This window comes from Scatophagus argus, chromosome 8, assembly GCF_020382885.2.
Source record: "Scatophagus argus isolate fScaArg1 chromosome 8, fScaArg1.pri, whole genome shotgun sequence".
Taxonomy (NCBI): Eukaryota; Metazoa; Chordata; class Actinopteri; family Scatophagidae; genus Scatophagus; species Scatophagus argus.
The window spans coordinates 4645575-4673227 of NC_058500.1; the positions used below are offsets into that span (position 1 = coordinate 4645575).

The 27653-nt window shown below is 44.0% G+C and overlaps 1 protein-coding gene across 2 annotated transcripts in view; it reads right to left on the minus strand.

The window, feature by feature from the left end:
* plxna2 (plexin A2) overlaps positions 1-24524 on the minus strand; it is a 160339-nt gene extending 135815 nt beyond the window's left edge. The window contains exons 1-2 of one of the 2 annotated variants that reach the window (XM_046395614.1): positions 23903-24523; positions 158-1491 (exon numbers count right to left, since the gene is read on the minus strand). In XM_046395614.1, the coding sequence (XP_046251570.1) occupies positions 158-1357 (1200 nt within the window). In that variant the 5' untranslated portion in view covers positions 1358-1491; positions 23903-24523. Of the gene's footprint in view, positions 1-157; positions 1492-23902 lie in introns of both variants that reach the window. The other variant, XM_046395615.1, reaches the window with a different exon arrangement.
* Positions 24525-27653: the final 3129 nt, after the last annotated feature.

Consider the following 27653-nt stretch of genomic DNA (forward strand, 5'->3'; position numbering starts at 1 on the left):
CAAGATGTAGCTGTTGTTGGACCACTGCAGAATCCTGAGCAATAAAATTTCAAGCATGATAACAGAAATGTTACCACATGTAAAAGGCATATTTCTGTCATTACTGTAAATTACTGTGAAGTGCATAGTGAGCTGGGAATACACTGTTAACACTCACTGCTTTGGTGCACTGAACATCCTTCCCAAGCAGCCAGTTGAGCTCCAGGTTTCCTTCTCCCTGGTAGCAGGACTGCAGGCGCTCCTTGATTCGTGCATTGATGTCTCGGATGGTGAACACACAGAGTGCTGAGTCATCTGGCGGCCGATGGAACTGTTTCTGGCCCTTGGAGAAAATGGTGAAAAGCACATCATCTTGGGCACTGATGTTGAGCGAGGCGGCGAGAACACGGCCTGGCTTGCCAAGGTAGGCAGCCTGCAGTAGGCGGTACTCAATGCCGTTCTTCACACAGCCAACAGGGAGAGAGACATAGGAGTGAAACTTGCGATCATCTTTGCAGAGACGGACAATGCGAGAAGTGTAGAAGAGATCACTGGTGGATCCACTTGATGACATGCTATTCTCTGGTGTCTCGGGCTGGACAGTCAGGAAGTAAACAAAGCTGCCACTGGCAAAGCCGTAAACATAGTAGATGTCAAAGTGGGAGACCAGTGCCAGAGTGTCCGACGGTATCTTGATAAGGGAGGACACAAAGTCAGTATGCAATTCATAGTCAAGCATAGCAGATGATTCTGGATCACGGGGCAGCTTTCGACTGGAGATGGTGGGAAAGTAGTCCTGTTTTCCATCCACTGCTGTGCCAATAAATAAGGTGCCATCCTGTCCCTGTGACGGTACAATGACCCCATACATGGTCCCAGTCTGGTTGACACTGGAGAGGTAGTGCTCTTTCTTGTGGGATGGCTCTACTAAGATAAAGAGGTCATCCAATCTGAGGAGTTTACACACCCCCTGGTAGAGGCTGCCACAGGCCAGCAACCGATTTTGGGAATAATCAATGAGGAGAAGCTTGTTGACGTTGTTGGTAGAGACAAGGGGCTCAGAACAGGGCTGGACAATCAGAGGGGGGTAGCAGGCCTTGTTGTCATCCTCTGGGCCTGTATCGTGTGAAACAAGAAGGGTCAGGTTGCCCGAGAGCTTATACACACGGTTGACTGCTCCAATATACAATGCCCCTGTGGTTTGGTGAACCGTCAGATGGTTGAAGACCCAGTCTCGACGTTCAGGATGGAAACTAGTGAATGTCTGCCCACCGCATAAGGTAGGGATTGTTAAGAGCCAGAAGCCTAGCAGAGCAGCTGTAGCTCCTACTTTAGGGTTAGGTAATAAAGTCCTGCGTGTAGCCCGCCGGCCCTCCATGTTTAACGGGCCTGCAAGGAAACTGCAGAGGAAGCAGAGAGAATGGATGAGGAGACGATGGGTGGAGATCTTTGCCTTTTTGCTGTTGAAGGCTAACTTGCAGGTCAAATCTTCGCAAGGGTCTTCACATGTTTCTGGAAAAGAAAACAAGAAAGAGATGTTAGATAATCACAGTATGACTCACATATCCTACAAAGGAAACACATATGACCAAATGAAAAAAAAGGCCCTTTCATTAGAGATTTCACTGCTTAAAAAGGTCAAAGCTCATCCTCAGCACGGCAATAAGCTGCGCAGAAGAGGAGGGGAGGTTTAAAGGCACAATGGGAGGAAACCATTATGGTGCACATTCCAAAGGAGTTGCTGGACACGGCAGGACAACATCAACAAAGAGAGGCAGGTTACCGCAATGGAAAATTGACTGACCTGACTCACACTACGGCTGTTGATGTCACACATTGAGAAAGCAGTTTCTAAGAACAGACAATGCAGACATTTCCTACAGACTCACAATTCACTAGGCAAGCCTAGACTTTGAAACTTTAAGCACATTGCTATAATATCTAACATATCTAATTAAACATATTCCAGAAAACAATGACACCTTAATTTTGTTTTTTACATGTTCACCTATAAAAAAAACATTATGACAGTCATATTTGTTACAATACCATTTAAACATTTAATAAAAATCCAACAATAAACATCATACCACATATAATTGTTGTGCACTGCTCCTTTAAACATCTGCCTCCTCATCTAATTTCACATTTTCTACATTGACTTCAACCCATAAAACAACACTTTCGATAGCCATCTGTTTGAAAATATATATATTTATTTATATCAAGCAAAGTCTGCAACTTATGCATTTACCCATGCCCAGCCTGGGCTGTAGAGACTTCTCTCCACATGCCATAAACCAAGAGACGGAGCTCCGTTCAGTCTGTCCCCGGGAGTTAATTATCTCGTCCATTGGAAAGGAAGGCCTGGATCTTATTACTGGAACAAAGTGTGAACAAATTGGGAGGCACTTCCACATACGCCTCCCGTTGCTCTCCACTCTTTAAGGGGCTTGTTTTACAGAATCTGAATCTATTAATTATTCTTTTCTAAACACTGCTGCCATTTTTTTTTGTATCCTTTTATTCTATTCATCTCCTGCTGACATGATCAGATCGTAGAGGGATTAATCACTGGCGGCACAACAATCATCTTTAAATGAATCAGCTACCGTATTAGATCTGTACACAGCTCCCCCATAAAAACACCAGGCAACAGAATATACAGTACGTGTATGTGTGTGCGTTTGTGTGAGTGTGTGCCTCATTCCCTCAGTATTATCAGTGTACTCTATCAGAACCAAGCAGTGTGAGGGGCTAACAAGTGGAGACAAAGGCAGTGCATCCCAAAATCAAGTATGATTAGGCGTAGCGATCCAACGAGGGTAATTACTGTGGAGCTGGAGGAGGTAAGCAGGGGAGCGACATGGGGACGCCAGGGGCTTGAACGTGTCAGAGACGGCCCTACATCGTTTGTCACGCTCCAGATTTGCATTTCCAGCAGTGAGGGCACAAAGAATCAAGGGTGAAAGATGTGGCTGGAATAATCAGCGACTGCGTCTTGCATTAACAAGCACTTGCGACTGAACATAAAAAGGAGCGTTAAATGAAGAGATATTGCACATCCGGGCCACTAGAGTGACTTGGTTTGATTTGCAGAGCCGATTTGGGATTCCCTCTGAACTGTGACTGCCCTTTCACAGACCTCGTTCCAAATCTGGCAAAGGCCATCTTGGGCCCTCCCCCTTCCCTCTGTGATCAACGGGTATGCTACTCAGCTCAGACTTAAATATAGAGCCTTAGGGAATGTATTGATCCTTGTGTCCATAAACACAGGTCCTGAGGCCCAGTCAAGCTGTTCTTGGCGTGTGCACAGGCCGAGGTGTGGGAGGTGCTCTGTCCCAGAAGCACTTTATTAGCATGGTCATAAAAGTGTCATTGCCTTTAAAAAAGCAGCGAGTGCCAGATCCCCAGCCTCACTTTCAGCTGTCTACATGCTGCCATGTTCCTTTCTTTGAGTTTGTACATGCTGGATGTGCAAAATGGATCCCTTTGGTGGTATAATCAGCCTCCTGCTGAGCCAGCTTTCTGCTCAAGCCCCGTGGCCTTTTGCCCTCTAGAGCTTTTGTTGCACCCCCACCCTTAATCGTATATGTGTATAAAACATTTACTCCCATCAATCTTTTCTTCCTCTCCTTTTAATTTCTCTCTTCTTCCCCAGTCACTGGGAGAAATATGTGCGTTACTCCATCATGTTGTGGCAACAGCGTCAGAGGTAGAGAAAGGGACTGAATGAATGATGTAAATAAAAGGCTCTACAAGGGTTATCCATTCATATTGCTTTCGGTAAAGGAGGGAATGAAGTCTTTGTTTAAGTTGATTGCATGACCACCTCTTTGTTGAAATTGACAGAGACTTCTCTGTGCTGTGCAGCTGAAGAGTAGACTTGAAAAGAAGAAGAACAACAGATCACCCCTTGTGCTCTTTAGTTCAAAGTCATGTCTTTCTTTTGTTTATGAGGAGTCAGAATTACCGAGAAAGAAATTAACATATAAATGCAACCAGGAATGAATCATACTTAAACATAGTTACCTACTGACCTAGAAAAAGAAGAGGGCATGACTGTGTTGGCAGTGAATGGAATTATAGGTGAGCTAGACAAAGGCAGTGTTTTCAGCTTTTAATTGCAAATATAAGTCAGCAGCTTTGGAAATTTAGCTCCTGCTGTGTAAGAACTAAGCAACTATTTGCAATATCAGCAATATTTTTTCACAGACAGCAAAACGCTAGTCTGTCTGTCTCAGACAAAACCAAGTCCAAGAATTCCAGTTCTGAATAAGTTGCAGTGACCACAACTGGAGAAAGACAGACGGACTGGAAAGATGACAAACTGTCAGCTGCTTCGGAGTGTTGCATCACATAAGGATATAAAATGCCAAAAAAAAAACAAAAAACCTCAAAGTACTGTGGTCATTGTCAGTAGATTTCCATTTTAACACTCATCTGACAATCTCTTGGCAGAAACAGAAGAGCACCAAGTCAAGAGAGACAGAAAACCACCCATATTTCAGAACACATATTTCAGTCACGCTGTGATCTTGTCTCAGAGAAAAGACAGTTTTTACAAAACTTTCCATTCATAATGAAGAGTCAAGCAGACAAAAACACTGTGTTGGCACACGGGCTGCTTCTGTGTACTTGGTAAACAAACTGGTCCGACTGGCTGCCTGTGCTCTGTCGCTGTGGCCGGTTGTTGGGTCCTCGTGCTGAGATGCTGCTGATTTCCCCAGCCGCTCAGCAGGATGCAGTGACCGTGCCAACCGTGGTCAGCGGGAGGTGTATTGTGGCTGATTATCTCATGAAAATATGCTTAGCAGCAGCAGAAGGAATAGGTAGGGCCAGAAACGAGAGCCTTGAAATGATAAGCCATGCAAACCATCACTAAGAGCTGTGGACACAACAGCCTGGGGGCAGCGCAGCAGCCAACAGACTGAATCAGGAGAGAACAGGCTTCACAAAGTGGCCACTGGAGAAGGAGCAAAACCTCTGTCAGCCTGGAATAGGCAGCAGGTCTTCTGTTTTGTGCCTTTTGATTTTTTTTTTATTTTTGTCCCCTCATACTAAGCTTCTTAACAAAGCAGCCAAATTTGCTTGATCTCTTAAATTCTTATTTAGCACAATTGTACTGCAAAAGATAAAGAACATAAACCAAAATCCGTTTATGGTGCTAAATCCATTGTTGTTGGATAGGAAAACTAAATGGGAGATTGTAATTTCATGCCTTGGATTAATGTGTTATTCCCTGTATGATTAATGTAAAGCGTGAAATCTTAATGCTTACGAAATAGTAATGCTACAAATCAAAGAGACAACTCGGAACAAAAATCAGCAAACCAGCTAGTCAAGAAAAGAAGATGGTTTAACATTTTGAAGACTATGTGCAGAGCTTTTCAGCTGATGTGGCCATTTACACAGCAAAAACAGAAAGTTTAATCTTCCCTAAAGGAAGAGCTTCGTCTATAGGAGCCTATAAAAAAGAGATTAGCAGCAGAGGTTAGTTCATTACTCTTCTCTCTTTGCTGCTATCAAGAGCAGAGATAATGAGAGGACTCGCTGGCATGTTGAGTTGTTGAGCTGGAGTTACATTTATACATTCTTTTGTCGCAATAGGAAATGAATTTCTGTGCTCCGATGCCAGCTCAAGCTGTCAGTTTCCAAGAAAACTCAACACATCTTTTCTGCATCCATATCCATATACTTTCAGCCACCACAAGGAAATGACACACTAGCAAAGTAGAAGGACAACATTCAGAAACCATAAGACCTCCACTAACTGCTGTCATTTCACTCAGTCTGGTTTCCTGTGCTTGTGGTGTTGGGGGAGGCCAGTTTGCTGAATATTTCCTTCTGTGTATTCGAACTTCCATCACATTCATGCTGTTGCTTATTTAAAGTCATCATTGCACAAATTTAATAAACCTTCATTCACAGCCATCACTGCGCATGTTATATAAATTCTTTTGTGTTTGTTTATCTTTAGACATGATACGCACTAGGCTCTGAGCAACTGCTAAAAGAGCTGTAATTTAGTGGTGCATAGTAAATTAATGCGCACTTGACCACGATTAAGCATGTTCTCTAAGGGCACTCTAACAGAGCACTTTGCATCCAGTTTATTAGTACTGTCTTTGTTAGTGACCCATATCAGTGCATTTGCTCATGACCATCTGAGTTTAGACGCCTGCAGCGAAGCCTTCAATTGCCTTTCACTGAACTGCACCCATTGAAAGCAGTCTCAGTACTTCATTCCATATTAGACTCTCAGTTATTACTCCATACGCATACACAAGATTATTAAAACATACCTTACACACTCCATTTGAGATGTTCCACAAAAAAAGCATATCATCATGATACAGGTATAATAGAGCCTCAGCATGGCCACTTATCCCTGAATGCAAACAATGGCACGTGTATCTAATCTTTCCCTTTAACCCTGTCTCTGCTGAGCCTCCCTCCTGCTTCACACACTTCAAAACTCTGTTTGAGCAAGCACACGCCAGCATTACGCCTAAAACCTATGACATCCGCTGAGAGAGATTACAATGTCATTGTTATTCTAATGATTTTTGTTTCCCCTCCCACAGCCGCCACCTCCTCCGAACTCGCAGGCATGCACGCACTCGCTCTTGTACAAGCTCAGATAGGCACATATTCCCCACCGACAATCAAAGGCATGCGTACATATAGACGGAGGCACACATCCAGCAGAGACGTACATAAATTATCCCACTTTTTTTCCTCAATCCTTGTTTCCGCTGACACAACTAACAGTCCCCGTGTATCCTTCCTATTAACTTGGTTGGTTGATTTCTGAGGTGTGATCTTCTCAGGCAGTCCTACCACCAGTAGCTATGGAGTGTACGCCTCATCATCGCTGTCTGTCATCCTCTGAAAGCAGCTTTCTATTATGAGGCATTTCCATAAATCTAAATTGTAAAGGGCCTCGGTGGGATGAGGGAATCCTCAGGCGAGTGAAGAAAACAAACAGAGCGGGATGCTGCAGGAGGCCACGGGATCAGATATCTCACCTCCACTCACATACAGATTGGAACTGAATCAGGTTCTTTGACAGGTGCCATAAAGATTTTATCAAATTGGAGGGACTTAACTATTCCTGAAGCATGCTGCCGATGCTGTACGACCCTATGAGAGTCAATATAGCAGAATGATGAAAGTGTATGCTGAGGAATGAAGTTATGCGACATGAAGGTGTCTGCAGCATGTTTCAGTGGCTGGTGAGTTTGAAAATCAATCATGTTTATATGAATTATTAAAGACTAGAGACACAGACACACAGCACTCAAGATCACGAACACCTGTAACACCTGGATCTTCTGCAATTTTACATTTAAATTGTTTTACTGGATTGCAATATTCTATAAGGTGTACATCATATTTTGTCTCCTTATATGTGTATGGAGGGGTGAGTGAGGAATGCAGGATGAAAATTACTTTAGCTGATTCCCTGAATAAAACTGCAGGCGATTTATTAACACCACCAATTTTAACTCCAAACTGCACTTGCCAAATACATCACATACATTTTACTTCTGGCCAGATCTTATGGCAAATTTAAGAGTTGTTGAAGCAGACAAATGGACTTGGCCAAGTGAAGAACTTGGCTGGTACACCAGGTAGCAGGTGCAAAGGACAGCCAAAGGGGCACTGGTCTGAACGAGCAGGCAATTGTGCATCCTGTGTGGAGTAGACTGGAATGGAATGAATTAATGGCTTAGTTCATCTGGCCTTGCTGCAATCGGATTACATAAACTCTCAGTCATTAACGTGCTGCAGAGCTGAACATAACATGAGAGGACTAGCCATGGCGAGGGCTGTCGAGCCGAGCCGATACAGATGACATTAACCCAAACAAGGGCAAGTCACAGCCTGACCTGTGTGTGCGTGTGTGCATGTGTTAATTTGAGCATCAGCGTGACCAGAATGTGTGTCTATATGCACTGGTTTCTGTTGATGTATTTGCTTTCTTTATCAATAAACCCTACATGCAGAGGTGTTATCTGCCGACAGCCGTGCTCTACTAAACAAAGTACGGGCTCCGACCTTCGGAGTGCAGTTGCCGAGTCAGAATGAGGCACCGATGGACTGAACCTTCTGTCAAATAGTCATGCCAAATCTGCATTTAAGCACCACCAAACTGCTCTGCAAGTAAGTGAAACGTGTGAGATTAAGCACTGTGCGTGTGAGAAACACTGCAGGTTCACAGAGGCAAACTAATGAAGAATATCACATGGAAAAAAATGGCTTCCATTTCAGTAGCAACACATAACCCCTACGCATTCATTCACTCCCCCACTCCCTGCTTTATCGTTTGTCTCACTGGGATCAGAGCTGTGCTGGAGCATGGCTCAGCGGCCAAGGCAAATACTGCTGGAGGGATTGAGAGAAAGGAGAAGGATAGAGAGGCAAGAGGAAAAGGGGAAGACGAGCAATAAGACACAAAGAGAGAACTTGAAATAAGGGGACAGAAACACTGAATGATTGATTGAAGCCTGTGAAAGTGAGCACGAAGGACAAAGCAAAATTGCGCCTTCAGTTTGAGTCTGTGAGAGAGAAAGATGGAAAGATGAACAAAAGACAGGGAGAGCTGAGCAGGCAGGGGAAAAAAAGAAAGGAAGAAAGGAATGAAGGATGGAAGGACGGAAGGAAGGAGAGGTAACCATGCAGCCATTACTCCAGCTGGGTAACAAGCCGTTGCAGCCACAGCAGCAGCCACAACTCCAGTAGCTGGCACGGTATGTCCACTATTATCTGGAGCAAATTTACACTGCCTGGCTGGCACACTCAAGAGGGAGGGGGCTGGGCACAGAGCGGGAGGAATGAAGAGAAGCAGATACGTGTTGAGAAAAGATGTAGGTAGTACTATTATTTTGGTCTAAATGTATACTCTATCTACTTATTATAATGAGACCTGTTATTTCACTCAGCAGACACCAGCCAGAATCCAGAGTGGTTATGTAAGAGCTTCTGGAGAGAGGAAAAAGAATTATGGGAACCCTGTCAGTCAAAGTAATCCCTTCAATTTCTCCTGCCACTGTTTCATCTACGGACTGTATGATATAGCTCTTTTTTCCAGCTCTATAATCACACGCCGGCTGAGAGGATGAGGCTACTCCGGGCTGGCTAACACCCAGGCACTGGAAAGCGCAGCAGGAAACACACTCTTCTACTGAGCTCCTCTATCAAAAACAAGGTAGAAGATCACTGTGAATTGCGACGTGGCTTAAAGGAGATACCCCTGACAGGTGAGGTAGAATATTATATATTGTTTCAAGTGTGATGAGGTACAATACCCAGGGACCAGGGCTGTGATCTAACTCTGAAAAGCTGCAGCAGGAATTTCAGTGTAATACACACATGTCACCCTGAATGCTTGCCGGGTCAGTTGTAGCTCTTTGCATACTAAAATCAATTATCTGTCAATGCAATTAACATGACAGTAGAGTATGTGTGATCTCTACCCCCCTGTCCACATCGGAACAGTTAGCTGGCAGCGTGCACAGCCTTGGCATGGAAAGCAAAAAAAAAAAAAAACAACCAATTGTTAGTCTATTGATAAAGCAGGGGACCATCATATGTTCATCTCAGTTATCATGTGGTTGTCAGATGATGTCTACAGCTGCAGATAATGTGTATATGTGTGTGTGTGTGTGTGTCTCCGTCTGTACTAATGTGCATGTGGCTGATTTAATTCCTCACGCTCATCCAGGACAGCAGACTGTTATCTCTGGTAGTCTCTCTGCTGGGTTAATGATGTTAACAGCTAGCCACGCTCCTTCGCTGACATTTTGACAAACACAGCAAGACTGCACAAACAAACACTCGGAGTCCAGTCATGACAGGCTTCCCGCCGTCATGTAGGAGGCTTGGAAATATGGCAGTCAACATAGCTGCTCTTCCAGCTACGTTCCAGTGCAGTTTGTTATCCACTCACAACTCCAGTCAGCTCAGGGTGAGCAGTAGCTCCAGACACACACACACACACATGGCTAACTTATCTCTCACTCATGACTGTGACTTATTGCAATGGAAGCAATTGTGAGAAGTAAAAAAAAAACCCACTGAACCTCAATGACCTGCTCTTCTTCCCTCCAGACTGAGTGCTAGAGTATAAACAGCCTGCCTTGTCCTCACGTTGTCCAAAATCTGTCTTTTCGCCAAACTCGATTAAGGGTCAAAGAAGACCAAACATTAGAGTCTGACCAAAGCCAGATGGCCTCTGTGAAATAATAGCACAGATAAGGCTTCATGTGAAAACAGTGAAGAAAGGACTGACTGTTTACGATTGTGTCTGTTCACAGTAGCAATGATTACAACTCTTGAAAACCTGAAACCTGAACATTATTTGACGTTATAAACAGTGTGGAAATCATTTCAATCGCATAATCATGGGTGATAAAACACCACAAAATCAAGTCTGCGGCTACTTACTTAGCCCAATCTTTCTTTGGATGAAAGGCAATAACAGCATGTGGTGAGGAAATTGGGTGCTTACTCACAGAAGGATACATGCCTAGCAAGCAGAATGCACTGCCGTCTGTAAAGACTGCCCACCACAAACAGAACAATGCTTCTCGTCTTTCTCTGTGTATGTATAGCTGTTCTTTCAACAAGCAGCAAGAGCTGAATAAAGCCCAAATGTGTCACAGTTGTAGGACAGCTGTAAGCAGCCGACAACCTAACAACCTAACAACAAAAAAAGCTCAGAAAACTTCACTTTTAAATAAACATAAATGTATGAAAGAATTCAGTAGGTTCACTGACCCCAAGACAGTGTTCTCATGTTCTCATGAGCAATACGACTATAACCTCAACAACTTTCTACAATAGCACAGACTGGTTTGGAGCGCTTTTTTAAAAATTATCCAGCACATAGGAAGCAAAGTTACAAAACTGCAGCAACAGACTACAGCTCAGAGAAAAGCTTACACTACATTTGTATGCAAGTCCAAGAAGCACTTGCAATGAATATGAATAATAAAACAGTAGTGAGCGCTGCAGTAAGCATTAGTTCGGCCTTGTGCATGCTGGGGATTTAAAAATCCAGCTGATCGTCCTCTGGAGCGTGGCAGCCGTGGACAGGCCATGCCAGGACAGCACAGAATAGGACGGGACAGAGCTCAGAGAGCAAGCTGGCTGACTGACTGACTGACTGACTTGCTGTATCAGTGCTGAAGCGCAAATGCATGCCTTCCGGCTTGTTCCGTGTGAACCCCCGTACAGGATGCGGTGCTGGCTGGGATACGGTGGAAAATCAGCACTGGCTGGTTTCCTGTGAGCCAGTGTTCTGAGAGTCGAGCAGGCATATCAAAGCAGCACCTTCCTAGCAACACTCATGTGTGAAGCTTTAGGGAGACTGTAACAAACTGCCAAACGTATCGCATGATTATTTAATTACACAGGTATGGTGTACTGCTACTGAATTACAATACTTATTATTATTATTAAAATAGTAAAAATAATTTGACAAGGTTGCTTTAAAATAGCCAACAATTTTTATCCTTATGAAAAAAAATAGAGGGAACAGTTTTTGAAACTCAGCAAAAATCCACAGAAAGGCTAGCACTGAAAGCAGTGACATATTGTATGTGCCCTGGAGTACAGGCCGGCACAAAATACAGTGAAGCACATTTATTACACATGTGGCACCACTGCTCCGCATATGCTTATGGATTGGTGAGCACTGAGGAGATGGGAGGCAAAGGGAAGGAATGTCACGGTGACCTAGAAAGTCTAGGATGAAAAATAATGTGTTGGCACAGTAATAGCAATGCATGGTATTACTCTCTGTAGCTGTGAAAGCTGAGTATTGTGCTGCATAACACGCAAAAGATGGAGGCAGCGTTTGTATGAGCATTATCATTCACCACTGTGATGAAGAACAGAGAACAGCAAAGGATAAGAAGGGGAGGAGGTCCAATACTCATTATGTTCAAAGTCACAGGGACAAGAGGAAAATAGAAATGAACCTACTCACTTCCCAGGTATTATGTGACCTTAAGAAGCCAGGTAATATAGAAAAACCTTGGTCACCACAGAATATTATTCACCTAGTGTGCTTTTTTCCTTGTTTCCACATCCCTTAAAGCTCCTTCTTTTCCTCCAGTCATTACACCTGCAGCAACTCTAGACTGGAGCACTGCCCTTTTTGGTGAACCAAGAAAAGTCAAGCAGCCTGAATTGAGATAGAGGTGACTGAGGCGACAATGTACGATGCTTATACTGCACAAGGTTCCCGGCTGTCAGTGCCGCTCTAAGTCTGTCAGAGCTGTATGAAGAGCTACTGCAGCAGCCTGTCCACTACATCAGTGAACCTGGGAATAAGTGCTTCACACTCATTTTCACAGGCCAGAGGTTCCTGAATCTGTCCCCTGCTCCGCTGTAGATATAACGCAGAGATAGTCAGGCCATCCATATTCTTCAGACAGACACGAGAGAGAATCTTTTATATGTGGCCGCTGAGCCTCATGCAACCGTCCATCAGTATTCTTCTTGTACTACATCTTGATATAGGCGCCCAGTGGAGAGGCTTGGATCTCTGGAAGAGCATGTCATTGATGTAATCACACATACTGGCATGCTCATAAGTAGGTCTTGGGGGGGGAACAAACATTGACATTCATAGCAGGAATTGTCTAAATCCAGCTCAAGTGTGAAATGGACTGTAATTCTTACAATGCTTTGACTGCACTACATGTAAAACGTTGGGCAAGAGAAATACATGTTTAAAGGGCTTAAACCTAACAGCTCTCAAGTGGAGTATCGTGCACTGCCTTAGTCGCCAGATCACATTTACTAGCACTCTCTCTCTCTGAATGCAGCAGTTGCTTTCTGAGCATTAACTTTGATCAAAGACTAATCTCTGCTCGTAAGATGATTAAAATTAGCATCTGTTTTATTGTTAATGAAGTGGGACAGGCTGGGACCAGATCCCACAGTGCAAAAAGAGAGAAAGAGAAAGAGAGAGACAGACAACCAAAGAAAGAGAGAAGTGAGAGAAAGAGCAATACAGCAGGGAGAGAGGGAAAGAGCAATAAAAAAACATGGACAGACAGAGCAATAACAACCTAAAATAAATCATAGAAAAGAGCATTCCCATGCTTGGTCAGTATGAACAATGCCAAACCCAAGCAATCTGAATTCCTCAGTGGCGGCTTTTACCTCGCATTAACTTTTTCTTTAGACCGCACACATGGATGATGAAGCTGAGAGAGAGATGCTGTGGCTTGACTGCTTTAAAAGCCATCTACCAGGCCACGGGTTTAGTCAAGCAGTAAAATGAGGCTTTGGCAAACAAGCCAGCCCCTCTCCATCCAAATGAGAGATGTAACTGAACCCTCTCAATGATGAGTGTGCTGTGGCAGAGGAGATGATGAAACTGATGCTCGCAGTGGGCAGCCCGAGTATTTCCTTCTATCACCACATTCTGTCATTTCTTAGCTGTGGGGGAGATGGAGGGCAAAAACATTGGGTAGGGGACTTGGCAGTCACCCTTTTAGCCAAACAAAACAGCCCTGCTGCTGCTGCTCCCAATAAACTACATCAGCAGTAGGCAAAACATATAATCATACTCCAGCAAAAAACTGCAATAACAGGAAAGAGAAAAACGATAAAATTGACTATTTGCTACCCTTGAGAAAAAGTAACGATGGGGGGAAAAAGCCCCATTCAGCATTTCATCAGTAACAGAAAAAGGAGCAGCTGGGGCAGACTAACATGCTGAAGTGGGCTAATTAGGACACTTGGTGGTTGGTTCACTGCTGTTTCAATCTGACTGGGACCAACTAGTAGTCACTGAGAGCATTTTGCCATTAATCCAGAGTGTTACACTTCCACACACACCTAGATCATCTACAAACCCATATGGCACATGCTGTGAGATCGCTGAGGCAGTCAGTTATTCCCAAGTTCCCAATTTCCTTTGACTAAGCCAGCAAATAGTGTCACTTCGTCACACCTCTGCCTGGCACACAGTGCCCTTGACTTCTACAAAAACAGTTTTGCCTTCCTGTTCCGTCCCTCCCTTCCAGCTTCCTCTCCTCTTCCTGTCTGACTCAGTGTCACAAGTGAAAAGCTCAGACCTCCCTATTTCTTCCTTTGTTTTGTGCCAGAGGCTGGGCATGCTGGATTTCAGTGCATTCTTAAAGCCAGTCCTCTGTGTGTTACGTCGAGTGACCCCTGGCCTCACTCATAAGGTCAGTGTATGGGCCTGTGGGAGCAATGCGCCCGTTTGTCTTTGGCAAGTGTTCACTGTTCTTTCTGTGCTTCAATATGTACATTCTTATCACTATCTCTATCTTTCATCTCCACATAAAATCTCACTCAAATAAATTATCAATGGTGGTGTCTTCCTCAAGTACAGAGAAGTCTTGTGGATGTCATCTCTCAGTGCTGCTCAGCGTTTCAGTTAAATTAAGTAGTACATCTAGGCTGCTAATGCACTTTAGATAGTGTCGTTATTCTTCCTCTCCATTTCCTTTCATTTAAAGACTTTCCTAGTAAAGAACTTTTATCGCTGGAAGTTACAAACAGCTCAGACATCTTGATGTGTTAGAAACAGGTTCCTTTTGTGAAGGAGCGACTCTAGGATAATGTACCAATGAGTCCTGCATGAAAATCATTCTGGCTGTCCTCCTCCCCATAGTTAAATTCTGTTTTCTTAGCTTTCCTCTTTCTCATTGGCTGCGTCTAAAAGCAGCGTACAAAGAGAGGTGGGGTTGTTTACCTTGACACAAAGATACTGTACATGTTCAGCGCCTCAGGGAGCCAGGCAAGCAGACGCACGGTGTTTCAGCTTTTCAGGCCTTAAACCATTGAAGCTACTAATGCTTTGTACGACACAGCCCACAAACACTGTAGCCTTGGCAAAACAAACAAAGGCAAGGTGTCCTTTATCAGGCTTGTCAATGTCTGCACACAAGGAATCCACGAAGGATTTACACTGTGGTAAGAAGTGCGGGTGTGTGTGTGTGTGTGTGTGTGCACGCACTTAGATAGGTTAGAATGTGCTTATGTGTACTTTGGACCTATTCAACTGTGAGACGCGGCCCAACAGCCCCTCCCTGTTTTAAAACTCGATTTTCTAATTTTCTTTTTTGTCTGAGGCGAAGGTCCCAAAACGCAGGTGAGTGTGAAAATGTGCTGACATTTCCCAGCATCTAAGCCACATGCCAGTCCCCTCTGGCATCCCTCCAGCCCGCTCACTCTGTATCTCACTCTTCCAACCCCCAAATAAACAGGAGAGAAGGAAGAGAGGCAGCAAAAGAGAGGGAGGAGGGTGGACGACAGAGGAGATGACACTGTTTATACTTTTAATCTCCAGCTTTGAAAATGCAAAGAATAAAACACTTACTGTAACCCCTCAAAAATGAAAGACTCACTAAAATGAATGCTTAATTGTGCTAATCAAACACTCCTCTTCAGCGATATGTGAAATTTGTTTTGTGGGTAAAAACATTCATTAACGGAGTTGAATCCCTGTAAAAATTGTTTATATTCGACATGATGTTCACAAAAAAAGAGTACCTGAAACACTGTGCATGCTTTGTAATAAAATGCAAATTCACTTCACCTATTCACCCCTGTCAGGTTGAACATGTTCTGTGCGAAACATGGGGGAGGGCTTGCGGCAGTGGAAGCAATGAGGCTTGTGCAAAGTACTTAACAGTAAACATCGTACCTACAAGCTCAGAGATGCCTTCTGCAATGAGAAAAAATCTTTTTAATTCCCAGCTTTAACCTTGTTCTTTACGCTTCTTTATTCTTCTTGCAGTGGGGCTGTAGCAACAGCAGCAACATGTCAAATATCCTTTGAATGCACCGCCTGAGTGGATCAGCTGGTGAACAGCATTAGCTCCCATAGTGTAAATCCCTAACTGTTGCAGATTAAAACAAGAAAGGATGCTCAGTCATTGCTTTCAAGCACAAACCTGCCCAGTCCCCTGCCTTCCACTCACACCCCTCCCTTCTTCTACCTCGAGCTCCCTTAGGCAGGCAAATGTTTCAGAGCAGTCATATTTAATCAACATCTTCAGGGACAACACAAGGATTTCAGGTCCTCTGCTGCAAAAAGCGAGGCTGTCACACTCTGAATAATAGTCTTCAATACCCAGATTCATTCTCCTTAAACACTACGGAAAAGACAACGCGTCTGACCTACATTGCAGCTGATGTGTGAGGATGTAGTGATTTTTGATAATGTGTCTTCATGGTGTGATCACATCATATCACGCACTTTATGTTAATGAATATCCTGTCTATCTAATGCATGTTACATGAAGACGCCGCTGTGATGCTTCACATTTCATTGGTTATGACAGAGGCAGAATAATGCGTCTGTCTGGGCGAGCTCCTGCTGTTCCACTGACTACATGCAGTGTTTCCCTTTGATAGCGAGGGGCACTAGGAAGTAAGAGTAGTGAAACAACAACATCTGACTTCCTCTCTGATAGATTCATCTTGATAATGTTTGGCTGGCAGGAGCAAATACCAGTCATTCAGCAAGCACACTGTTACTACGGCTCAATTTAGTTTGTACAGCATGATTCACAATGGCCATTTTGTTGATATCATTTGATAAGACAGGCTCCCAGAAATGCTTCCAGGGGAAAACAGGATTTATTGTTCCCACACGCATTCCACAAAGCCCTATGCTTATGGTGTACAAAGCTATAATCTTAAAGGTCAGGATGAGGTCAAAATAAACAACAAAAGCAATTACATTCATGAAGTGTTATTAACAGTTTTGCCCAGAGCGTGCCAGGAGAACAACCATCTCATAGGCTTTTGTGTGGGCTCTATGACAAGCTGTCGCCCCTTTTTAAATACCTTTCATCCCTTTTCTCCCACTGGCTCCACAGTGTGGATCAGAGTCATGTATTCATGCATAAACATAACTGTTATCCCAGGGGAGAATTCATTTCCCCTGGCTTGGACACTATAAATCACCTTGGGCCAAAGTAAAGAGTCTGGAGTTATGGGCTGGCAGCAGTAGCTTTAGACTAAACTTTTGTCATTATACATCCAAAGTCCTTCCTTCCCAGTACCTTCATAACCTGACCAAGCATTCAAGTTAAAAAAACATGGACCTTCCATGCTTTTCAATCACATATGCAGTGTTTGGCCAGCAAGCAGCTGACTCATGGGGTGAGATTTTTGTGCCTTTATGCCTCTATCAACATCGCAGGGAAATAAGCCGCCAAAGTGGGCCACAACTTATGTTTTGAAGTGGTGGGAGTTTCAAGGTCTTTCCTCATAAATGTACTTCGGTCTACAACAGTGGAAAAAGTTTATCAAGCGAATGTGTGTGTGTGTGTGTGTGTGGGTGTGTGTGTGTGTGTGGGTGTGTTTGTGTGTGTTCAACAGAAGGAACAAGACAGAAGACTTCCAGACAGGGTTTTCTGTTTGCTATCGCACTCAGGAATGAATTTGGAAGGCCATGTTTCCCCTTTTCTTTTCTTCTCTTCTCTTCTCTGCTCTGCTGAGGGCTGAGGAGGATGAGTCAAGGCTAGTGCCTCACACTGAGAAGAGCTATCCACCCAGATAAGGCCATGCTTCACTGCAAAATAGTAACAATGAAGAGATCACAGGTGCAGGTATCTACATGTCACTGAGCTTTGAGAGTTGGGAGTATTGTGTTACCTTCAAACCCATAGGAGAAAAATTCAATACAATAACCAAAGAGAGAATTAAGTTAATGTAAATATAGGCAACCTGCTGAATTTTACAATTCTTGAGCACATACTAGTAAGAGTCAATCTTGTAAGAAAATTACATACTGCTTTGAAATGGCTGAGAGAGCTAATGGTCATAATGGGCCCTTTTGAGCTGAAAGTGGCCCTAGCTGTAATTGCACCACAGTGTATACAGTGGAGGGACAAAGCTGCTGTCGGCCAAGCTCCCCTATAACACATGAGCAGACTAGACAAGCGATGTGTGCATCCCTTTTGCTGCAGTAACCATGACGACAGTGGCAGGCAGGGGCATCCTCATCACCAGGGGGCAGTGTGGGCAGCGCAGCATGGTGTTGCCCTTACTGCCTACCCCGGTGCCTCATCTTCTACGCACACACACTGACACACACACAAACACAGACACAGTCACCACACACTAACACAAAAGACACATGTGCCATGCAAGCAAACAAAAATAAATTAAAATGGACACAAACACACACACACACACACACACAATCATCTGCTCCTGACAGCCCGCCCTTGGCGTCTAACACAAGCCCCCGTCCCACTCTCTCTCTCTCTCTCTTTCTCCCGTTCCTTTCTGTTGCTCACTTATTGTCAAGTCTCTACCAAACAAAAATGCACATCAACCCACGACACCAGCTAATTGATTATTGATGGTGCCAGGCTAAACTGACTTATATTCAAATGGATGTGAAAAGAGAAAATGGTTGGGACAATGCATTCAGCTCCTTTCATGAAAATGAAGTGAGTCAAGGCATTTGTATGTAAAGCTGAAGGTCTTTCTTCCCCTCTCTTTTTGTTGTTGTTTTCATATGCTGCTCGGGCTGCACTGGCCAGCCTTGCAGTTTAAGGGGTTAAAGTGACTGAGGGGAAGCAATGTAGGTAGTGTTCTGAAAAACAACCTACCAGCTGACAGTGTTTGGGAGAAAAAAAAAAATCATAGCAGCCCTCATGGCTTGCTGGGGTGACAGTGACTTCCAACCGGTGTGAAGATCAGCGACAAACAAACAGCCAGACTTGTTATTCAGCGGGTCTCTCTGCTAGGATTGCTGCCCTTATCGCTGGCATCGCGTAATTTTGTTACACGTGGTAAAATATAGGATGGCTTGTGACAGCAGAGATCAGATAAAGAGTGAGAGCGCTTGGGCAGGGGAATGTGGAGATGGGGTTGAATGCCTAAACAGGCTGTTGTGTGAGGGGGAGAGACTGATGATTGTTGCAGGCAGACTGAGGCAGTAAAGAATGGCAGAGGCAAGGGATCCTGTCCCATGGAACTGTGTCATGAAGGCAGTTCCATTAACATCTTAATACAGGCTTCCCAGGCCCTGGAGAGCCCTCGTGAGCAGGCTGCCTTCTCCACTCACATGGGGGCCCGAAGCCCTTCTCGCTGCATGTCAACGAGAGAACATTTAAGTTCTGCCAGTATTGCATTGTGAGGGTGTTAGGTTTCCCAAAGGAGTAGCCTAAATGCCTACCCACAAACATGCCCCACTAAATTCCTTTATTCCCCCTTCCTTCTACTTTCATTTACTGTCCATTTCTCCATCTGTTGGATTTAGCGGTCCTACAAAAGGCTTTGTTTCAGCAATCTGGCAAGCCTTTGGGATAGCAGAGTGTACGCTGGGGTTCATTGCTAACTTGCTGCCATCAATAGAGAGAGCAGGATCTGGACTGGCCGCGGTTGTGCCTGGCAGAGGGACGACTTTTAACTGTTCCCTGACGGTGCCTCTGATGAGACTGGCTGGAGCCTGTCTGGGTGCTGGGGACACACACATACAGCCTTCTTCTTGCAAGAAACACCCAACATCCTGACAGAGATGGGAAAACAAACTCTCTCGACAGGCCTATCCACAGAAAAAAATAAAGAAAAATCTAAGCACAGTAAACACTCCAGCAGAAAAGGTGGCTGCTGTTCTTTCAAGTACAGTCTCCCTGTGTATCGTGAAAAATGAAATGCAAAGGAGTGGCATTGATTTTCGCACTCTGTGCTATGTGTTGCTCATACTGAGAAAGCTGCTACTTAACAATGTAGTGGCCTGTAGTCATCAATTTAAAATGGTTTCAACGATTCAATAAGTCACTGAAGGCTACAAGCACAACTACTCAAGATGATGAAAATGGCTACAGCAGCATGACTAGACCATTAAATGTTGTCCTGTGGTGTTTTCTAACATCTGCTATTGTGAGGGAATTATCAAAGAGTGATGCTGCAGTACGTCCCCTGTGGGTGGGTGGGTTGCATTGTCGGTCACATTCAGGTTTGAACGGACACACTGAGCAATGCAGATGTACTGATATTCTGGGCCGAATGTCAAACATTTTAGGTCAACATCTGTCCATCACTGGTTTTACATTAATAAGTCACTCTTGTTGGGAAGCTTTTGTTGCGCTTAAAGTAACGTAACAAGTTGTCGTCAACTTCAATTTCAATAGTATCTAGTATAATATTTTTATATCAGGAGAATATCTTTACAAGAGGATTTGCAAAGCTAGACTTTGCATCAAACTGACATGCATCAAAATGGCATTTTAACCAAATGTATTCAAACACAAGCACAATGTTATCTAAACTTTGTGGTACAAAGTAAATGAAGAATCACACACATAACAGAGAGAGAATCAAAAAATCTATTTTCTTCACATCCCAACAAAAGATCTGGTGAAATCCCAATTTTAGCCCGATACCTGCCTGATATCTGACCATCAGTGTTCAATGTCAGACCAGATGCAGACAGACAAACAGGTCCCACACTATTGGATAATATGAGCAGAGGACTGTCTCTACAGCCAAAAACAGCTCAAACAAAGGTTTGTTAGAATAATCATCACCTGGAGAGACCATGTCTGCTGAATCTGGTGCTTGAAGCATTAGACAGGCAGAGACACACGTGTTGTTTGCAATTATCCAGAGACGAGGCGGCAAGCACAGAAGATGTAAATGAAGACGCCTGCCGTGTGGATGAAGAGACAGCTGTGATCTTCTGCTTTCCAGTGAAGCCAGACCTCTCTCAGACTAAATGTTCTCCCTGGCTGCACTCCACTTGATCAATGTCACCACAGATCCAGATCTCCCTTGTGTCAATCCTCACACGAACACACTCGGGCATGAGTGCGGAATCGAGGCGCAAACATGCACATAACAAGGCCGAGCGAGTGGAGCGTGTGTGGGTCAAGGAGATTGAGATCTCTGTTGTGACAGCTGGACAGTTGAGACGCTCAGATAAACAGCCCAAAGTGAGGGAAGACGGGAGGACAATTTCATTAAAACAAACACTCACTCACTATTTGTACACTCCAACAGATAGGAAAAGGAGAACCTATATCTGTGTGAGAATGAGTCAGTGAACTCACAAAAGCACCATTATCTGCATGTGTTTGCGAGTCTGCATGTGTGTATGTGTGTGTGTGTGTGTGGGCGTGTGTGCGTTTGTGCGCAAGCAAAAGACAGTTGGGATAGTGTGGGTTGCTGTAAGGAGAGGGAGGGGTACACAGAACACACAGCCGCTGAGCGCATTTGCAGTATCCACTCATTAAGAAATAGGTCAAGGATTCTGCCTGCATGCGTAGCGACTTGTCAGAATCTCTCAAGCTAAAACTGTGAGTCTGGCTGCCTTGGGGAAGAGGAGGGGGTGTCCAAAGAGGAGCAAGCAATTCACTGTGTGAATGCTGGTGGTGACACAGCATACAGAAAAGCAGTAACAACTCATTCAGTGGCAAATCATGCAGTTAAAAAATTAGTTAGTAATGTCATCGTAGTTGTTGAGTGGAATGAGTGGAAGGCGCTGAATGGTAAGAGGCCACATGCTCGCATTGTGGCCAGATAATTAACTCGGCTCGCCGTTCAGGGCTCTTGGCCGTTCATCAACAGAGGACGCTCTCGAGCCATGAGCGCCAATCAGCAGAGTTTGTCGCAGATGCTGAGAGGTGCTGGTGGTCGCCGTGAGAGAAGATTACGATACCCATCCACAGGGTACATTAGAGGACCGGCTCATCTTCAGAACATGAGATTTCACAGACTTCTCTGTACACAAATAAAGCTAATTCAGAAGTCAAGATGAGAAAGTCTGAAGTGTGTACATGAGCACAGGTGAAAACATCACTATTAAAAATGGAAGAGCAGAGAATATATTCTCTGGGATAAACTAGTAGCCTCGAACTGACTTATGCAAATCACTCTAACTTGAGAAATACTAAGTACAGAACACCTTGCAGACCACACAGTTTCACTGTAAATCCAATCAAACATATTGCAGCCCCCTGCAGAGAGGTGAAGTGGAGAGGCAGCGGCAGAGAGACATCAACCGTTACTCCACAAAGCCCGATTTAAGTTTGTCCACTCGAAGCAATTTCTCTCCAGCTTGGTGAGGTTAACCTTATTGATTGGACGAATGTGTGATGTTGTGGTTCTCGAAAGGCTTTCTTGGATGGCGTGCCTTCAAAGGAATCAGTTGAAAGTGATTCATTGAGCAGAATTCTAAACATCATTGCTCATATCCTCCATTATTTAAAAAGAGAACGAATTGGCTATGATTCACTGCTTTCAAGAAATTGCGACTTTCAACAGCTGCTTTGGAAATATATACATATATTAACAGCAATTCACTGGTATGATCTTGATCTTGTCTTCAGAGTAAAAAATTGGCAGCAGTGGACCTGGGTCATATTACTGTAAATTCATAAATAATGAAAATAAATTTCAGCCAAAGCAGCGCAAACAGAAGTGTATAAAATAGCAGTTTAACAGCTGCTGGTCAGTGGGACTGATTGTTCAGTGGCAGCACCACACTGTCAGCAAATGTGTTTTTGTTTTATTTTATTTTCATTAAATTGGAGTTAATTAGGGGAATATAATCAGCATGAGACAATCAAACCAACACTGAGTGCTAGTTTGTTCTTCCAAAGACAGCAATTTCCACCCTTGTGGCTGCTCTCGAGTCAAACTCCGGTTTCATTTTTTGAGATGGATGTTAAAATAATGATGTGAGTGGGTCATGCTTCAGACGCACAGAAACCGTGTTTTCACCAAGAGGGAACGGGTTTTGATTGCACGGGCAGAGGGATTAACATGCTACCCGTCAGCCGTGGCAGATGTAAGTTATTTTCATGCAAATGTAAGGCAATTTTCTACTTAAGACAACATTTATTTTCTTTAGAGTCATTGTGACGGGTGCTTGCCGGAGTGCTAGCAGTCTGACAGAGAATGAAGATTTGTAGGTGCATCTGCTGAAAAGGACAGATGAGGTCTAGTAGATCTGCAATCCTAAACTGATGCCAGTTGGCAACAACATGTCAAATGTTTTCTCTTTGTTTTTTTTTAGGGCTTGACATCTTGAGAACAAATCAGACAGATGTCGAATTAAGAGGATGTGAACTACGTCAGTGACCTTATGAAACTAATTCATGATGCATACATTTCTGTGTACACCACAAGTCTGAAATAATCAGCTCCGAAGACAGACTCAGCGTTCACTTGTTGCAGTAACACACGTCTGTAGTCTGCTCCCAGCTGGGATTTTAAATCGAAAAAGAGGTTTAAAACAACATCCAAGAAACACGGATGCAATTTTGCAATCAAGAACATCAAATCATTCTAGCACAGGACATAACACCCTAAAAATAACTCTGACGCTCAAGTAACTTCATTAAATATACCAGAACAAACACAAACCAGAAGCCGCTAATCTGCAAGATAAATAAGTGGAAGTTCCACACCTATAGAACAAGCTGTAACTCAATAACACTGAAGCATTAGGAGGCAGCTAAATTCTAATGAATGGGAAAAGAGCATAAGTGGCTGGTAATGTAAAGGCTCCAGAGCAACACCTGAGCGTAAAGCCTGCTGAGGTGCTGAGGTGCTGAGGTGCAGGACACAGCTCAAATGAAACCATTTACCACGCACAAACAGTGCAGTAGTTGCAAACCATATATTTCACCCTCACACTCATCATTCATTTCAAATTGTGAGCTGTGGCAAAGCTACAATGAAAGATTGAAGCAAGCTGCTACCTCATCACAGCCTGCAGCCCAAAAATGAAAAATGTCTCTCTTCAGTTGTCTCCTCCGCAGTGTCGGAAATGAGCCCTTTAGCCAACAGTGTGGCCGGTTTTCACTGTAGAGCATATGACAGCGCTGTAGTGTTTAAACAGACATGTACACACAGTGAGGCAGATTGAGCCCAAAAGAGCGGGTTAATCGGTACTCACCTCTTCACTTAAACTGGATCGCCCGGTTATCCTGTTCCCTCCAGCTCGGCTGCTCTTCTTCTGGGTTTCAACTGATGCGCTACACTCACATCCAAGAAAACAATGTTTCCAAACGCTCTGTCTGGACACAGCCTGCGTTTTTCGGAGGTGCTTCAATAAATTTACATTCACTAGTTCTTCCACTTCCTTAAGCGCGTCTGCTCATACGAAACCTGTTAAGCTGCGGCGGCGGCGGCGGCTTCATTCATTCAAGTAAAAACCTTCATTACCGCGAGTAATTGCAGATTCAGTGCGTAAACTTCGCAGCAGAGCGTTCACCATCTGAACTGACCTCCTGACGGTACTTTACTAGACCGTGTCACTGAAACGGCACATTCCTTCAGTTCGGGATTCGGCGTCCTCCGGGCTACAGTACGTTAAGGACGAGCTGTGGTCGGCTTTGCCATCGTCCGGTGGTGTAATTTCGCAGCGTCAGTTCAGACCCGCAGCGTGGCTTTCTCACAGGGCTCTGCCGGACTGACATGGATTAGCGGCTCCATCAGTGTACAGTAGCGTGTGTGTGTGTGAGTGTGTGTGTGTGTGTGTGTAAGCTGCCACTGGCACACTGCGCGTTTAAACCCAGCCCCCTCACACTCCTTCTCATTATGGAGTTAACTGTTTCCGCCCAAAGAAAAACATTAATAATGAACAAATTAAAGAAACATGATGTTTGGAATTCAGAAATTCAGTCTTACAGCAACATTTAAGAGTATACTAACAAGATTTTTTTCTAACATTTTGTTGTTAAAATAAAACCAGACGACAAGTTGCAATGCATCGTGCCCCCTAACCTGACCAACAGAAACACCTGAGAGAAAAGCTGCCTGAAGTTTCTAACATATTAAGTAGCCTATAATGTCGGCCTACAGTTTGGAGAACTGGAGTCATACACATTTATATTCCCTATCATCCCCTTTCCTGGAAATCAGACTAAACGGATTAAATTCTAATAACTGACGACTGGATCATATTTATAAAAAAGGAAATGTTCTTACCCATCACAGTTTGCCTGCGCAGCACACACTGAGCACAGTCAGTGACACACTCTCATCCTGCTCTGTTTCTGTTAGAACACTGCCATCTATAGGCCAAAGTGTCGACCTGTTTCTGCTCATCTCTCTCTCTCTCTCTCTCTCTCTCTCTCTCTCTCTCTCTCTCTCTCTCTCTCTCTCTCTCCCCCACCCCCCTCACCCCCCTCTTCTCTTCTCACCATTTTTATATATGAACATTTTACAAGTGGCACATAGAAATTCTGCTGCTATACCTCCTTTTTGATATGTGGGAAGATTCATCATCGTCACTTAATTGTATTCATTTCAATGACCAACAAGTACTCACCTAACTCACCTATCAGTCTTTATTCATAAATGAGAACTATTTCATATTTCTTTTTCAGTGATCTCAATATTGGCTGCCAGTTAAATGTTGACTTTTTAGCTTTCTGTGCATGTCTAAGAAAATCAAGTGGATCCAGTTGGTCGACACAGTATTGAGATATGTTTCTGTCACCGTCATGACATTGAAATAAATATACAACACGACGCCAGCAGCAGCCCCTTCTCTTCTTGCTTCTGTGCCCTTTGTGGGTTATGACAAAAAAGTAGGCTATCCACATTCTCTGATGCATCAATAATGCAGAGTGGGGAAAAGAGAGCCAGTGTCTGCCATCAAAAGTATTGCAAAACTGCCAGGAGGAGGAAGATGTGGAACAACCAGTGTAAGTACACTAAAAGCACAGCACCCACTTAAAGACGGGGTCAATAGCTGGAGGGTGTCCATATTGGGATTCCACCACACTACCTCTCAAATGGATCTTAGTCAACCCTGGGCAGCAGGAGTAATCAAATACAGACTTTTTCAATTCATTACTCACGGCCCTATTTGGAGCAGCCATGTTTGGAACAAGCTGTGATTGGAACATAACTCAATTCACATTGAAAGGACAGGTTGCATAGAACTGTCTGGAGGACTTTTTGCCTGTTTTGGGCTGAGGGAGTAAAGATGGATTAAGTCATTTTGCAAGGTGAAGCTTGGTTATTACATACAGTGCTTTTCTGTCAGTCATGTTTCACTTCAGGACCCATATTGACTGACAGAGACTGCTGAAGATGCTGTAACAGTAGCAAAGGAAACACAAGTACACAGTTTGAAAATGGAAAAATATGTAGCTCCGATTATTAGCATTTTTTTAAATGAGTTGGCAGAACTGTAGCTATAATTAACCTTTGAGCCATTATATGTAAGATTTATATCATTATTCTTTCTTAACCAATCAGGAAATGTCCATTACTGTGTGCCAGTATCATGCTCAGCTCTGTGTCTTTACACTTTCATATAAAGAGACAGAACTTGCTTATTAATGCGTGTATAATTTTCAGATGTTATCACAGACCTCTATTAAAAAGTTTTCTCCTTAGCAGGTGTCATGACAGTCCAGGTCCTCAGTGGTGTCCTGGCACCTTTCCGCCGTGATCTGAAATCAAAGCACACATCATCGGCTATTAGGCTGTTGTCAAACAGGCAGGCTGTTGGTCACTTTACATTTCTGTTACTATTTGGATTTAGCTCAGTACGCAGCAAGGTGTTTCTGAGTGAAGATGTGAGGCGAGGAACTCAGGGGATTCAAAGCCCACAGTGGGTGAGGAGGTTAATTGCCGGAATTCTGATTGTGTGATGTGCAGTACCTACAGTTTATCTCTGGATGTACAGGGCGACTGGGTACATGCAAAGAGGTGGCGTGATGCTGCGAGGCAGGTGTGACGGGAGATAGAGGGTGGTAATTCGTGGCAAAGCACAGAGCTTATTTGTTGGGAGATCAGTTCAATGAGCAAATCCAACAGTGGTCAGGTGGACGGGCGTGCTCAGTGCTGCGAACAGCGGTAATGTGGAGAGATGGCCGGCTGCATGGCTGCCGCTTGACCGTTTGCTGATCAAAGCGCTTGCACGCAGTGGTTTCACACCAAGTTGGAAGGTTTCAAAGGGGCCTCTTGTGATGCATTTAATTCTCCTTCCAGCCATATTTGAAAATATCACGAGGGAATGTGGCAACCTGTCGACTCCACTGAAACTCCATTCGCTCTCTTCTCTGAACCGTGTAAGCAATCAGTCTGACTGGAGAGAAAAACAAATACCAGGAAACAATTATATGAAAGAGCAAGCTGTCAGTCTTATGCATATGATGCCAATTATTACTGTCCCATGGCTAAACTATGTCATTTATTACAGGAAAAATTCATGTTAACCTAATTTATCGTTTCTACTAATTATCAACAATCTTAGTTTTGTTGCTGCACTCATGTCCAGCATCACAACAAGAAGGTGTAACAGATGTAGCATACACACACACATGCATTCTTATTTTATCCTGCAGATGACTATCAGAGTAGATTTGTTTTTACTTTGTTTCTACTTCTCAGTGAAGAAATGTAAGCAGGATATGTGCAGCGTGTGTCTTGGGACTGGGATGTGTGCGGCATTTGAACCAGGTCCATTATGGAAGTCCACCCCTGCTGCTTACTTCCCACCATCCACCTGTTTAGAGTGGATACCGCATGCATACTCAAGAGGCTCTGGGGACAACTGCCATGCAATCACACATACACACTCTCACACGCAGAAACCACACTCGTACAGGTGGCCCATTACATCAGTAATGGCCCGCTGATGGAGCCTCAGCAGCCCACTACCATGTGGTGATGATCAGCCAGTTTTC